At 42.7% G+C, this 15,005-nt stretch overlaps 1 protein-coding gene across 1 annotated transcript in view; it reads right to left on the minus strand.

Moving 5' to 3' along the window:
- The window catches only part of RALGAPB (Ral GTPase activating protein non-catalytic subunit beta), a 64,903-nt gene that overhangs the window by 35,118 nt on the left and 14,780 nt on the right, over positions 1-15,005 (minus strand). Inside the window, exons 6-10 of the mRNA XM_035893423.1 lie at positions 13,832-13,963; positions 12,497-12,675; positions 9,082-9,230; positions 8,755-8,971; positions 777-978 (exon numbers count right to left, since the gene is read on the minus strand). Coding sequence (XP_035749316.1) covers positions 777-978; positions 8,755-8,971; positions 9,082-9,230; positions 12,497-12,675; positions 13,832-13,963 — 879 coding nt within the window. The remainder of the gene's footprint in view (positions 1-776; positions 979-8,754; positions 8,972-9,081; positions 9,231-12,496; positions 12,676-13,831; positions 13,964-15,005) is intronic.

A 15,005-nucleotide genomic window follows, 5' to 3' on the forward strand; every position in this document is an offset into this window, starting at 1 on the left:
ACTGGCTGGGTAAGAGAAACACAAACTACCTATAGGCAACATGCAAGAAATAAAATAGTTCAGACTTCCAGGAAGTTTTGATGCCATCTGGGACAAATGAATGGTCTGAGAGAGTCATGATTTAGAGTTGAGTCTCTGCCTCTAGCCTTTGCTATTTCACTTTAATAGAAATTTAGAAAAAAGGCACACTATGGTAGGCAAGGTTGCCTTATTTTATTAGAAACAAAACTGTGAACAGAGGCAGTTCAGAACACAACTGTTTAAAATAACAGAATATTAGTGCATTTCTATACTTAAAGAAAAAAAACCAGCCTGCAAACACATTCCATCCCAGTGCTGTGGTGTTTGACAACTTTAAGACTATTAGACATGGTCTAACAGTAGGCAATTCGACATGGTTTAATAAAGTGTACAAAGCATTGTGTCTGCACACTTATTTTTCCCACCTGAACAATATTCAGTGACAAATAAAAAAATAAGAATACAAGAGGCAAGAAAATATCAAAAAGACCATATTCCTTCCAGCTGGGAGGCACTTTAAGGGCCTTCCCTCCAACTGGAACTTGAAAAAAACCCAGTGAATACCAGCATTGTGAGAAGACGAAAGGAAATCAGTATCTGGTTTTGCCAGGAATCCCCACCTACAGCAGCTGAAGGCTAACCAGGCTTCTTGAGTTGGCAACAGAGGATTCAGACAGTAACTGAGTGCTAGTCACTACGAGTTAATTGGCACCATGAAGTCATATCAACAAAGCAATGGGAAGACAGGTTAGTACCGGGATAGGTAAGCTGGCAGTATCTCCTCCCCAGTCTTCTTGCTACAGAATATCCTACACAGTGTCCCACATGCCTCTGCCCTTCCTGCTTCGTAGTTGTCTGGGAATTCACCGGCATCAAACATGGGGTTGGAAGCCATTGTGTCTGTGGACATTTGCGATCCTTTCCGGCGAAACTCCACGCTAGCTTGAGTTGCTACAGCTGGGAAGAAAAAAAAAAAACACAAAAACACAAAACAAACCCCCAGTGTTTCACTGCTTTTGTTACCAATCTAATAGGCTCATGGGATCCTGGACACAAAGATCAAGTCAAATTTCATAGTTATCATAAAGCTGTTAGTGAACTATATTTGAGTCAGTGCCTCTGTTTAGAAGGTATTTGTGGGTGTGACTAACTTTTCTTCATAAGGATGACAACCACTGACCTTCGTATTCTAGAACCTTCCCAGCAGAAAGTTGGGACAGAGAATGCTTACATCCAGAGTTAGCTTCCTACCCTCTCTGGAGGACGGGGATCTTCTCTCACCTAGTTTTCATCCCCAGAAAAATGAGCTACCACCTTGCTCTGCTGCCTTAAAATAGCAAAAAACATGTAGATGGCACCATCACTGACTTCCAAGCAAGTGCTTAATTTTCAATTGGCCAACTAATTTCTTTTGCTGCTCTGAATACCAAGCTGCTTTGATCCAATTCTGTTGTATAAACATACTTATTAAAAAACCCCCAAACATTTTAAGGACCCATATCAGAGAGATAAATTTGCTGAAACCTGCTCTCCTGGGCCCCTCTCTCCTCAGGTGACCACTAAAATTGCCAAATAAATCTAAGGTTAGACAGCCTCCAGACAGCAGCTACCAGGAAGGCTGGCCCTCTCCTACCCTCTATCCCACAGAAAGCTCCACAAGTCACTCAGGAGCCCGCTCTTGCCCAAAGGGGACGTGGTCTGCCGAGCTTTGTGCTCCTTCCCTGCAGGACAGTTCTGCCAGCTCAGGCCAGCTGAATGCATGTCTTTCTAGAGAGATCCCTGGCCCCCCCCTTCACATATCACTATCTCGTGCTTATGATGCAGGAGAATACTCGCTTTGCTGGCTTCATCCTTTCTTCCAGCATGGCAACCAAAATAGATGTATTGCTCTCAATGCCATTTTTTTTTTTTTTTTTTTTTTTCATTTTTTCCCTTGGACAACTTCACTCTTGGACTACTAACAGCAGAAAGAGCACGTTCCTTCCTATTTTATCTGAGACTATATTGATTTCCAAAACTTTTATAAGCTACAAAACCAAAGAGACAACGTGTGTTCCTAACATAATCACGCCAATGTAGTTCCATCAGTACCAGAGAAACTCCTCTATCTCAAGCCTGGGACACTGGAGAACATTAGTTTCACATCAGTTTCACAACCAGTCTTGCAAACAAAGGCTGGTTAACCCTTTGACAGTTGGAATACTTGTTAATCTACGGATAGGGGTTTGTTTTTTAAAGGAAACGTCCTAATGAAAAATTAAGAGTAGACACTTTGTTTGTCTTTAAATTCATGGTTTAACCTACTGTTACTGTACAAATTTTCATGACATAAGTAGCAAATAAGCACAAATCTTTATGCATCTTCCCATGAGCCATTTTTTTGTCCTGAATAAGCTATCCAGCAATATATTGTTGTTGGAAAAAAACACTACATGCACAATGCATACAAATCAAACACTAGGTCTGTAAAATAAGCTTTAAGTAAAAAAAATATGGTTAGTGCAAAGTCCTTAAACTCATGACATGATCACAGACTAAAAGTACAGAAAAGATGGGACTGATTCAGGCAGATTAATTTGCTTTTGCCAACAATCCTCCCCATTCAAAAACACACACAAAAAATTACTTGTCTTTTTCAAGTAAAAGTGCAAAAGCTACAAGAGACAATGAGAATGAGTTTACAAATAAAATATGGGATTATGAAAAAAGAAAAGCATGACCGCAATTAAGGAAAAGCTACTGGTTCCTACTTACAAGATTTATAAGAAAGAAGAATTTGGATAAAAGATGCTGCAAGATAATAGAAATAAAATGGAAACAAATCAAAGGACAGCAGTAGTTATAAAATACTTTTAAGATGGTGAAATTGTAATATAAGTTAAGAAGCTTTTAGCTTTTTTAAAAAATAGATTAAAAGCTTTATGATATAGCAAGCTTGTTAAACACATAGGAAATTGGCATTCAGGTCCAAAATTATGGTTTTGAAAGTACCATGCAAAACAATGAATAAATGTTACAAAACACTAGTAAGATTTAGAGCTGTTCACATCAATGTACATCAGTTCTTTAAACAGATGTATTAACCCTTCCCAGCTTAAGTACATTTCCCTAGGTAGCACTGCATAGGGAGTGCACACCAGGCTGCCCTAAGGCTTCAGCGGCATGGGCTATGTCTGGTAGGGGGAAGGCTACTTACCTGCAGGTTCTCCTCACAGCAATACTCCTGCTTCCAGCCCGTGAGCTCCTGACTACGCTACAGCTCCGTCTTTCCTAGCTCGAGTTACTAACCCCCCTTAACAGCAGGCTGTATACCTGGGCCTGCCTCCCTGACCACCAGCCGAATCAACACTCTTACAAAGCAGAAATGAAAGGCCGAACACTACCAGAAATACCAATATTTCACAAACAATCTCCAGTGAAAGAAGAGGGGAAAGACTCTTGCAGGTCACAAGCAGTGTTCCCCAGGTCTCAGCGTTGGGGCCAGTGCTGTTTAGCATCTTTACCAATGACCTGGATGAGAGGATCAAGGGCACTCTGAGTTTGCAGATGACACTGAGCTGGGTGGGAGTGTGGATCTGCTGGAGGGGAGGAAGGCTCTGCAGAGGGCCCAGGCCAATTGGGTGAGGTTCAACATGGCCAAAGACCATGCAGAGTGGCTGGAAAGCTGCCCGGCAGAAAAGGACCTGAGGGTGTTGGTCGACAGGCGGCTGCATATGAGCCAGCAGTGTGCCCAGGTAGCCAAGAGGGACAACAGCATCCTGGCTTCTATCAGGACTGGTGTGGCCAGCAGGAGCAGGGCAGTGGACGTGCCCCTGTGCTGGGCACGGGGGAGGCCGTCCCTCGAATGCTGGGTTCAGTGTTGGGCCCCTCACTCCCAGAAGGACACGGAGGGGCTGAAGCATGTGCAGAGAAGGGCAACGGAGCTGGTGAGGGGTCTGGAGGCCAAGGCTGCTGGGGAGCATCTGGGGGAGCTGGGGGTGTTCAGCCTGGAGAAGGAGGCTGAGGGGAACCCTTATCGCTCCCTAGAACTGCCTGACAGGAGGGGGAAGCCGGGAGGTGTGTGTTGGGCTCTGCTCCCAGGGAACGGGCGATGGGATGAGGGGGAATGGCCTCAAGTTGTGCCAGGGCAGGTTTAGGTTGGACACTGGGGAAAATTCCTTCCCCGCAAGGGCTGTCAAGCACTGGAAGGGGCTGCCCAGGGTGGGGGTTGAGTCCCCACCCCTGGGGATATTTAAAAGCCGGGCAGATGAGGCTTAGGGACAAGGTTTAGTGGTGGACAGGTACGGCTGAACTGGATGATATTAAATGTCTTTTCCAACCAAATGATTCTATGATTCCAGTAGCCAGGTACCAGGAAAGAAAGTCACCACCTCATAAGAGCTGCTTTGAACATGCAGGGTCAGATCAAGACCTCTGACCAAGCCTCTCAGGAACACTCAAATTGTCCCTAATCAGGGCTTCTCATAGTTTGCTCCTAGACCCCCAGAAACATTCTTTGGGACATTAATATTAATGACAGTAGGGCCAGAAGAGGGGAGGGTAAAACTATACCCCAAGACTCCTCACTGCCAACAGCAACCTCCTAGGTTAAGACTCCTTCAGCTGCTATAAAACACACAGCTGGCAGGCTTGTGACCAAGTTCTCTAGTACCAGGATGAAGAATGAGCCCATCAGATTGAAAGATTCACTTGTTGAAGTGCTGGCACAAGGTATTAATGAGTTTCTCCCAATTCTCACAAGTTGCTGAAGAGAGCACCCAGAGCACCCAGCAACAGTATGCACAGCATGGCCAAGCTTCTCTAACTGAAAACACAACCTGCCAATGAAATTACACTCAGCATGGATACACACACCCCAGAGCTGTCATATTCAGGATTAACTTCATGAAGGCTTCACAGTGAATTTCTTATGAAGGAGTTCTCAAGTACCAATCATAGGGAGCTATTTATGCCACACTGACTGCTAAATAAATACCGCACAGCCATCTAATTCTAAAGACTACACCAGCAGGATCCAGCTCCTTTCAAATCAACTATGCATTTTCAAAAAGATCATTTTTCCTTTCTCACCACAATACAAAATAATCATTAGCTGCCTGCTATAAAGCCATAAAGCTTCACCATCGAGGTCTCTGTGCAGAAACTAAAACCTGATACAGGACCCTGGAGGCACAGAAGCATTATACCAACGATGGCAAGATTGCCGTTTTGCTTCAGAATCCAACCAGCACAAGACGGGGCTCAGAGAGCAAACAGGAAGACTGCTTTCAAGGTGATAAACTCCACCAGTACTCAGTAATATACAGATGACCTCCAGCTAATTTTGTGGGGGAGAACAATTCCCTCTCTTCCAAGAGACAGTCAAAACCACAGCAACCATGAACATAAAATACATACGATTATCCTGAATCACGCAAGGGTCAGTACAAGAAGTTTATCAATGAAGATGACAGAAAACTGAACAACAGTGGTGCAGCAGTTATATTCCCAGAACCAGAAAAGTGTTGAGGCTGGAGGGGACCTCTGGAGATGGTACAAGTCAGTGCTTACTGCCCCAGTCCCAACAAAGCAGGGTGAAGTAAAGCAAGGTCAGTTACCCTTCTACCCAGCCAGATATTTTTTCAGCTCAGAACTTACAAAAAGCTGCACATTTTTTCCACCACAGTAATTCTTCCTCAATTTTCTTTCTGGAGGTTAAAGAGTTCAAGAATTAAGATATGTGAGGCTCAAGGACAAGGAGAAAAGCAAGGGTAAATAGGTAGTCATTCATATTGGCCTCAATCAACTGCTCTTTACTTCCTAAAGTTCATCAAAAAGGCTTGTGTTGCAAGATGGGAGAAGGACGATGTGCTAGTCCATGTGAATCAGCAGGGTTTGTTTAAAAGAACCAAACTAAATTCTGAACTAGAACTTGAGACAACAGCTCATCCACAGGGTTACTTGTTAGGCACTCGCACTTAGCTCATGAATACCTCTTTGGAAATCATGTCAAATGGGTTCTCACTGAAAGTGTGCCACATGACAGAAGAGGAGTAAGAAACATGCACTAGAAAGCGCAGTGTTCCAGGGCAGGGATCCCTCTGCAGGACCAAGGAGCAATCTCTACCAAGATATTTCACCTCTTTCTTTGAAAAAGTGGTTCTCAGTCCTCCAGCCAGCAATGAAACAGAGAAATCATATCTGAGAGCTACAAGAAAAGAAATTCTTAACTGCATGGCACTGAAACAAACTGACCATTAGAAGGGTTTAAAGCTATTGAGATCTTCTACAGCTGCAGTCCCAGATCTAAAAGCAAAATAGTGTGTGTGGGCCAGTGGAAGATGGTACTACACAGCAAAGCTGACTAAGAGCAGACACTTCCCAATCATAAAATATTTAAAGCATCCATGAAAACAATAGTGCTTCCTGAAGCTAAAGCAAAGATTATCAGCAGCAGTGTCAAACAGGGTAAGAACATTCCAGCTAGCGTCAAAAGCATTACTGCACCAGGCTACAGAGAACAGCAGATGGACCACAATATAGAGGTATAGAGCCAAACTGCTGCCAAAAAGAAGTCTTAAAACATCAGATTTATTTTTGACCTCTTTCGTAAGAGTAGGGATTGTGGCAGCTAACTGTCCCTGCTCTGCTGTCCTCTTTCTTCAGGCCACATCTATACTGGGTAGCATGAGCAGAGGCAGGTGGATAGGCAGAACATGCAGATTGATTATTACTGATGGGTCCCTCTTGTGTGATGGAGGGAGATCATAGTACACAACCCTCCCGGCCTACCTCAGCCGCCCAGCACAGCACCTCCTGCCTTACACTGTTCAAGGAAGAAAAGACTTCACCTGGAGGCATCAGGCTTCACAGATTAGACTCCCAGAACAGAAGCTTTTCAATTGGGACCTAAACCTGACCTGAAAAACACTGATGCTTCAAGTCAACAGAAACTACAGGAGCCTAACCCTTTACAAGTCTTCCTACATTTTCCCACTTACAGTGGAGGCTGAGTAAAAGGATTTATCCAAAAGGATAAATCAGGCAATCTGACTTTGGTGCCTCTCTACAAAGCTTCAGTTCGCTCTCATCCAACAGCCTGCCATGGCATTGCTGTAACCAGTACTTTACACAGCAGTAACCACACTCACTGCTGGAAGGGCAGCAAACACTTGACTAAGTTCCATAAGTTAATTCTGTCTTCCAAATCACTATAGAAGCAGGATGTAACACAGCTAGTATTCTGTGTCTCCACCAACATAATTCTCTCAGATGCACTGCTGCTAATAAAGAGCAGAACATGTGGCATGCAGACACTGGTCTTACTGCGGACAGCTCAGAGCACGGAGGAAGAAGAGAATCAAGCAATTTCCAAACAGTTGTTTCTAGTTTTCAGGAAGGCAGCAAGTCCTTCTGTAAGGCTTACAATATTACAATTGTCTGCTCTTAGACATTCTGCATAAATGAATAGAAGGCCCTGGAACCCCTTCATGGAAGTCAGTCATTTGGATTTTGGATGACTGTGTACTTCTGCTAGAAACAAAACACCTCTGTTTACAGCTGACACTGTTGCATAAGCAGCATCTCAGTTGACATCCTTTTCAGGTTAAGCACTTCATTACAACTGCTCAAGATCCAGGTTATGTCGAATTTACAATGATCCAATCAATCTGAAAAGCACTAAATACAGAAAGATATTAGATGCACATGCAGCTGAGCACAACCTCAAATTACATTACTCTGCTCTTACTCTGCTCAGCTATTTCTCTAGCAATGCATCACAGGCCTTTTACAGAGGGACTTAAACCTCCTACCACAGAAATCCATGACAGAACACTTTCTAAAACCATGTGCTGCATACCCAAAAATATCTTTAACAGATCCCAAAACCTAAACCCATTGCTTCCACACAGGGATTTGTGACACCACATATGGACGATAATCAGTTTATCCGTGGCTGTCGAGTCCCACTATAAACCAAACTTGCTACAACAAATGTCTTCCTCCTATTTTTCTTATTTAGGCCAATGAGCTCCTGGATAGATCTCTTGGAAGGTTTTAGTCAAAATATTACATGAAGAACAGGAAAAACGCAAGGAGTGAAAAGGTTTACTCTTTTCTAAGTATTATCACCAAAAGGAAGCAGAGTGCTAAAAAGCCTCTCCGAGCAGAGCACTAGTTCTGCTATAATGTCTCAAAACATCCAACCTCTAAAGCTGACCAAAGCATAGGGGACAAATTAAATCTACCAGTTAGGGACTGAAGACAACCAAGGTATCAACCCATATACGCAAACACATAGCAACCGTCACTGGAAGGCAACTCTTTTAAGGACTTCTGTTTTCATAACACTCTCCAAAACCAAGAATTACTTTATGCAGTATCTGGAGTGACGTTTGACAATTTTTCAAACATTAATGAGTCTGCTATTAGAGAGATACTCAAGCAGATTTCAAATTAGGAAGTGGACTTTTATCACATTATTCCCTTCACTTAATGAAATTTTCCCCACTAGCATAATTGGGACTGCCATGCTTGATAGAACAAGGGGGTGTTTAATAGAAAAAAGTGATTTTTTAAAATTTTAAAGCCCCCAAACACCTGGCTGGACAGTAACAGGTGCTAGCTCAGCTGGGAGGGGTTAACCACAATACAGCACTTCAGATTTTCTTTTTCTTATGCATATGTTAATCTTGCAGGTAGGAAATGTCAATAAAACAAGGAAAAAAATGTGTATTTTTCAGTAATATTTACCAGTCATGCTGCTGTCTCTGTTTATTCCATTATGAAGTTTACAGTGAACAAATGCTGCATCAAATAACCACGATCCAAAGAGGTTCAATATGCTGTTAACCTTTGGCCTGCGAGGAGCTGGTAGTGGCCGTGGCTCAGAACTTGTCTGGTTTGGGCTAGAGAGTGGAGAAGTAGAGGAGGGTTGGTGCTGCACTTTTGAAGTATGTGCAGTAGTTACCTATTTGAACAGAAGAACAGATCAGCTCCTAGAAGCAAGGAAATTACTTCCTCCAACTGAGGAAACTGCCAAAAGGGTCAGCTACTTAGATACAAAATATTAACTCTTACAGTGCTGGTTTTCATTGTTGCTTTATTCACAGTCACTGCCCGATGCCTTCGGTTATGGGGTGGAGTGGTGTTGATAGCAGTGCTCTGGGGCATGCTCAGCCTATTTACTGGCGTGGGTGGTGCGCTATCTGACCGGGGTCGTGAAATGCCTGTAGATCAAGAAATAAAGCAAGCTTTCAACAAGAATCCCATAGGCTCATACACAGCAGCCCAAGTAGTAAGCATTTGGGCCTTCCATACATAGATGAGCTTTTCCCCCTGGCCCCCAAACCAGCAGTACTAAGAAAAACATCTTTCCCCTTTTACTGTTAGCAGAAATAAGTGCACAAGCAACAAAAACCCTGCTTGCCTTAGATAAGCAAATGATTAACAACCCCCCCCCAAAACCACACCCACCACGAAGGAACCCCACACCTTAAGAACATGGAAAACAGCACGCAGGAGGACCAATTCTAGGAGCAGGCAGAGGGAGAGGCGCAAGGTTCGTTTGCCAAAGCCAATGTAACAGCTTGGTCCTCCCAAAATTCAGATGCCTCTCATCTTTGCCTTTCTTCCCCAACCACACCTCCCAAGCCCCGTAGCGAGTTGGCAAGAGGTCTGACCCTTCAAAGTCAACTTAGCTCACTAGGCAAAGATGAAACCCATCCACCATACAGTTTTCTGCTGGTTTTGTGAGCTGAATCAGCTTGCTGAACAGTCAAATACTAAGTTAGTACAAGAGATGGGGTAAGAAAGCAGACCAATCTGTAATTTTTCTGGCAGCAGCAGGACATTAGATCAGTCTTTACCCAACTTCAGGGAACTGTGGTATAGAAAGCTACCCTTCACAGTCAGAATCAGAAGCAACCAGCCCTCCGCAAAACCTGAAGTGACAAACACCACTTCTGCCCATTTTAATGAATACCACCACCCTCACACCCCATTTGAAAAATTAAGTGTGGAATTGCAGTGTGCCTGAAGATTTGACACTGACTTTTTTTGACCATGTAAATTAAAACACACAAGCAGACATTACAGAACAACTCCTGCTATACCATTAGTGTTACACCCCATGCAGAGGGCAGAGTATGCACTATGAAATAGATTGCTCTGGCACACTTCTTTGGGAAGGAGGATGCAGTATTTTGCCAAACACACGCATCATGCAAGTACATATCAGGGAGGGAGAGAAAACACACACACTTTGGCACTTGGGTAGAAGGCAATGAGATCTCCCATTAGCCTCAGCCAAAGGGGTCCATGCTGCAGCTCTAACGTCTGCCCTGAGCACACGCTCACATCCACACCTACAGCTCAAATTGCATTTCACCAAGAGCCCTCCTGTGCCAGAGTGCATCACAGTCTGCAGTCTCTGCCTTTGAAGTCCAGGTGGGTTGCCATCAACCTCAGTGTTTCACTTTGCTACACAAGATCTTCAGAAGGCTTAAGCCTCCAATTCAACACCCTGTCAAAGCTTATATAGACAGCCAAGCTCCTGGCATGCCTACAGGAGAGTGGCCCACAGAAGTCCTCCACAGTCGGCTAGTGTGGGGACCTCAGCCCCAGATCCCACCACACAGCCCTGCCTCTGCAGCCGGATGGGGAGTTGTGTCTGTGCTTGCTATCACCCCAGTGGAACAGAGCCTCAGGCAGCTGGGTGCAGAACACAGAAAGGACCACGCCAGCAGCGGGTTAAAAGCCTCAGACAAGAACCCCAAGCTATTCCTAAGGTCCAAGAGGAATTCACTACAGCAGCCATCCCCACAGGGGTGTGTGCACTGCGAAAAGCTCACAGCTGCTCTGCTGCTTCCTCTGCCTCACTGCAAGATGCCCCCCTCACGAGTCCTACATTACGAACTATTTTATTCACAGAAAATTAATTACTAAGCACACTTCCACAAAACCCTTGGATATAGTAATTTTCCCCCTCAATACATCCTATATTTAACAGCTTTTTCAAAAGTTTTTTCATTCAGCTTACACAGCCAGTAAAGGACACTTCAGAGGAACACCTATCAGTGCTCAGTTGGACTTTTTTTTAAGTTACTGTTTCAGTGCAGACTGACAAATATTACTATCATAGGAAGATAGAGTTTATCAGATTAACAAGGAGGCTGTTTTCGTAAGGTTAGGCCACATACTGCCTATATACAATTATCCTCTAACAAATTATGATATTATTTCACAGACTACTTAATATGTTAAATCTCGCATCTGGTATTAGTAAAAAGAAATCATTAAAATTCCTTAAAATTGGTGGCAAGACATCTGGAAGAACACAGTGGACACAACATGTTTCAAGATTCAATATGACAGCTTAAGAGAAATGATCTTTTGCATCACTTAACCTTTTAAATAAAGCTATTTCTACAAAAGTGAAATCTACAGTGACAAAAACTTGCTTGCAGTGGGGAATGCAGCAGCAATAAACCTTTTCCGTGCAATATTTTTACAGAAACACAGAATGTATTTCTAGTAAAAAATATCTATATAATTCAGTGAGACAGGAGGAGCCTGAGGTGCTTTTCTTAAAAGGGCTGAACCATTGAGGTTTTTCCAAAAGACAAACCACCTGTAAAAGCTGACAGTCTAATTCCACAGACAATTTTTTTTTTTTTTTTTTTTCCGAACACCGTTTATGTATCTACCTAAGTCTTCTACAGCTTCGTATCAGCTCACACTTCTGGCAGATGACAACATTTGTTTGCACACATTAAAGCAAAAAAGCAGGAGGCAGGCAGCTCCTCAGAGTTTACCATGGCACGTTATCTCTGAAGAATTTTTAATAAGCCCGAAGCATACCAAGAATAATGCCTTAGACTTCAGGTGCTACATAGCGTTACTTAAAACTTACCAGCCAGTGCTTACATCTGCTTTACCTTTCAGTCACATCTGAGCTACTCAGTTACCAGCAGACACAAAGAAAGGCAGCTTTTCTTCTCAGCACTACCAGCCACCCACTAGACGTAAGCTAAGTGAACCTGGCACTTGTAGCATAAAGATCTGAAGATGACAGTCAGAGTTCAGCACCTTATAAAAACCAGGCACTGCACACAGCTATCGCCACAAAGCTTAAAAAAGTGGTCAGTGCTCACAACGTGCTAAAAGCGTAACACTTGCATTGTTGATTAGATGAGAAAGAAGCCTTGTTTGGGGAAGAGATAGCTGGTTTTACTTAAGACTTTAGATTTATTTATTTATTTATTTAGCATTTGAAACTAAGGCCATCTATGACTTCATGAATTCAAACATTATTATTGCGGATACAGATGGTCAGTCAAAAGTGACCTGAGGTCCCTTCCCTACCAGTTTCCAGGATGTACTTGCAAATGATAAGTTGTTATGGTTGTATTTATGGAGAAGACAGATTTAGAGAGAATAAAATAATGATCAAGTTTGTATTCCTAGCTATTCACAGGTAAGACAAAAGCATTACCTAGGAATGCATCCACTAAGCAGCTGATCCCACGCATGGCACGGAAGAATATTTGAGGCAGATGTTTAAGGCAGGGGTACTGATTCAGTTCTTGAGTCATTCCACTCACATTCAGAAACTGCTCCTGAAATTTGGGAGTAGAGCTAATAATGGCTGGGTTACTCAAATCCACAGGATTACTGCACACAAAGAGAGCAAAATATATTTTAGTCAGTTTAAGAACAGCTGTTAGGTTTTTAAAAATACATAAAGGTGCAATAGTTTAAGGCACTTAAACAACTCCATCAGAAACAGCATCCAATATTAATATATTTTTAGCTGTTAGTCCGTCACAGGAAGTCAGTTTTAACTTCCTGGTTGTCTTCATTTCAAACATTACCCAAATACACTGAATAATTTTATTAACACCAACGAACCAGAGCAAACACTTGACAGAATAACCCCACCATTGCAGTAACATTCATTACTTATGAGGTCTTTTAAACTCAGTTTAAGAAGCTTTACATTGTTAGAATTATTCTCAAAAGGTAAGCAATGAATTAAACATCCCCTTTCTTGTGACTGGTTGCTGGCCATGAGCTATGAAAGTTAGAGCAATTTTTCCTGACCGATACAAAACCCATAACAGTGATTCCAGATTTGAAGAATACAGCACTTGTGACATTACTATCACAAATGAAGAAAAAAAACCAGATTTTTTTTTGTAAGTAGCAGATTTTCAACAGTCTAACGTTTCTGCAGCTTTAATTGGTACATAATGTTTGTATAAAAAGATTGTTATTCTAGCCATTCAGAACATTAATGGCATGTCATCTCCAAGAACCGTTAACATCCATGGCACTCTTCCTTAAGTACACAGCAGAACCAGGTGGCATGCTTGGTTTTAAAGTTACATGTATAGCTTTCTTCACAGAAACAAAGAGATACACCCATTTAAAAAATAATCCATTGTAGGTTAAATTTAACACCCTAGAGAATAAATGGAAGCAGTATACATCTCTTGGAGCTATTGTTCTGCTTTTCCTATTTGCTATCTCAGAGAAACAAAATTGTACTGAAGTCTTGTTTTTCAGATCCTCCCAAGTGCCAAATAGCTTAAAACTTTTTAATTAAATTAGCCAGTTTACATTTGGGAAGAGTCAAAAGGGTTTCAAGTTGAACAACCCACTCACAACCTTGCCAGGGACTGCTGCAGGGCTCTGGTGCAACAAGTCACACACTTCATTCTGTTTAGGTGCTTAATCTTAGCAATCACCAGAGAAATTTTTCATTTGTGATGCAAATTTCTATAAATTATGCAATAATATGAACAATGCATGGCTGCAATTACAATACCTCAGCATATGTAAAAAGCGAAACCAAGTCTGTGCAATGCACTCATTATCCATTTCAGGAGGAATCAGACCAGCATCTTCATCGGGAATTTTAAATGGAGGAAATGAAGGTCCATATGTAAACCGCAGCAATCTAGAAAGCAAGTTAGCTAGATCTGTCATTCAGTTAATACTCCTCAAAAATTTATCAGTGCATTTGAGCCTCAAAGGTATCAGCAGTCCCCAAGTTAGCCCAGAAGCAACACCGCAACATCCCTAGTTTTCCTAGAGACCCCCATTTTATACAGTCATGTAGCCCTCAAAGCTTTGAAGGCTACGCTGCTTGCAGCCTGCCCAAAGGCCCAACCAAATCAAAGGGCGTTGAGGCATAACACCCCACAGCAGCTCTCCCATCTGTTTAGCCAGGGGGTTATCAATTTACACAGGGACACACATAACTGACAAGATGTTACATGAAAAGGGAGGGGGGAAGAAGGAATTTCAGTCCTTATCCTCACTGCTCTTTAGCTCAAGCGTCCAATGACACCAGCAAGTCACATTAGGTTACAGGTCTAAACTCCAAGTTACCGATGGCTTACAATTTACACCAGCACACTGAACAACAGTCGATGGCATCCTACAAGCAGCACAGGATTTGCAATCCAGAGTAGCAAGCTCTTCAAAAAAAAGAAGCACTACGTTTTGCAGAAGCTGGGCGTTGCAGAACAGCGAAGAGGAAACCCTCAGAGCAATGCAGTGCCGTGAGGACAACGGAGATAAATGGAGATCTTTCTCTAGATGTGCTGTAACTACCTCATGAGTGGCTTCACTGAGCCACTGCTGTCTGATTTGATCCTTGCTTCATCTGCAGCTTTGCAAGCTTATAAATCAATTCCCTGATCAACATAATCTTGGTGTTCTCTAAAAGGATGGAAGAGATCAGTGGCACCTTCTCAATATCCTAGCATTCCCAGAAGTCACCTTTCATCCTTCCCTAAGCTAAACTCACTTTGGCACTGTTTCTGGCTTCAATTACTGTGCCCTTATTTCTAAGCTGAGTTGCTTGTAACAGACAAGAATTGTCACACTCATCATTGCTCACTTACAAAGACATACAGTTTTACAGAGATGAAGCCATTACAACTAGGAGAAATGGGAGGAGAGCAGAAGTCTATGGCTGACTCCTAATCCAGTAG

This window comes from Egretta garzetta, unplaced genomic scaffold, assembly GCF_000687185.1.
Source record: "Egretta garzetta isolate BGI_Z169 unplaced genomic scaffold, ASM68718v1 scaffold440, whole genome shotgun sequence".
NCBI lineage: Eukaryota > Metazoa > Chordata > Aves > Pelecaniformes > Ardeidae > Egretta > Egretta garzetta.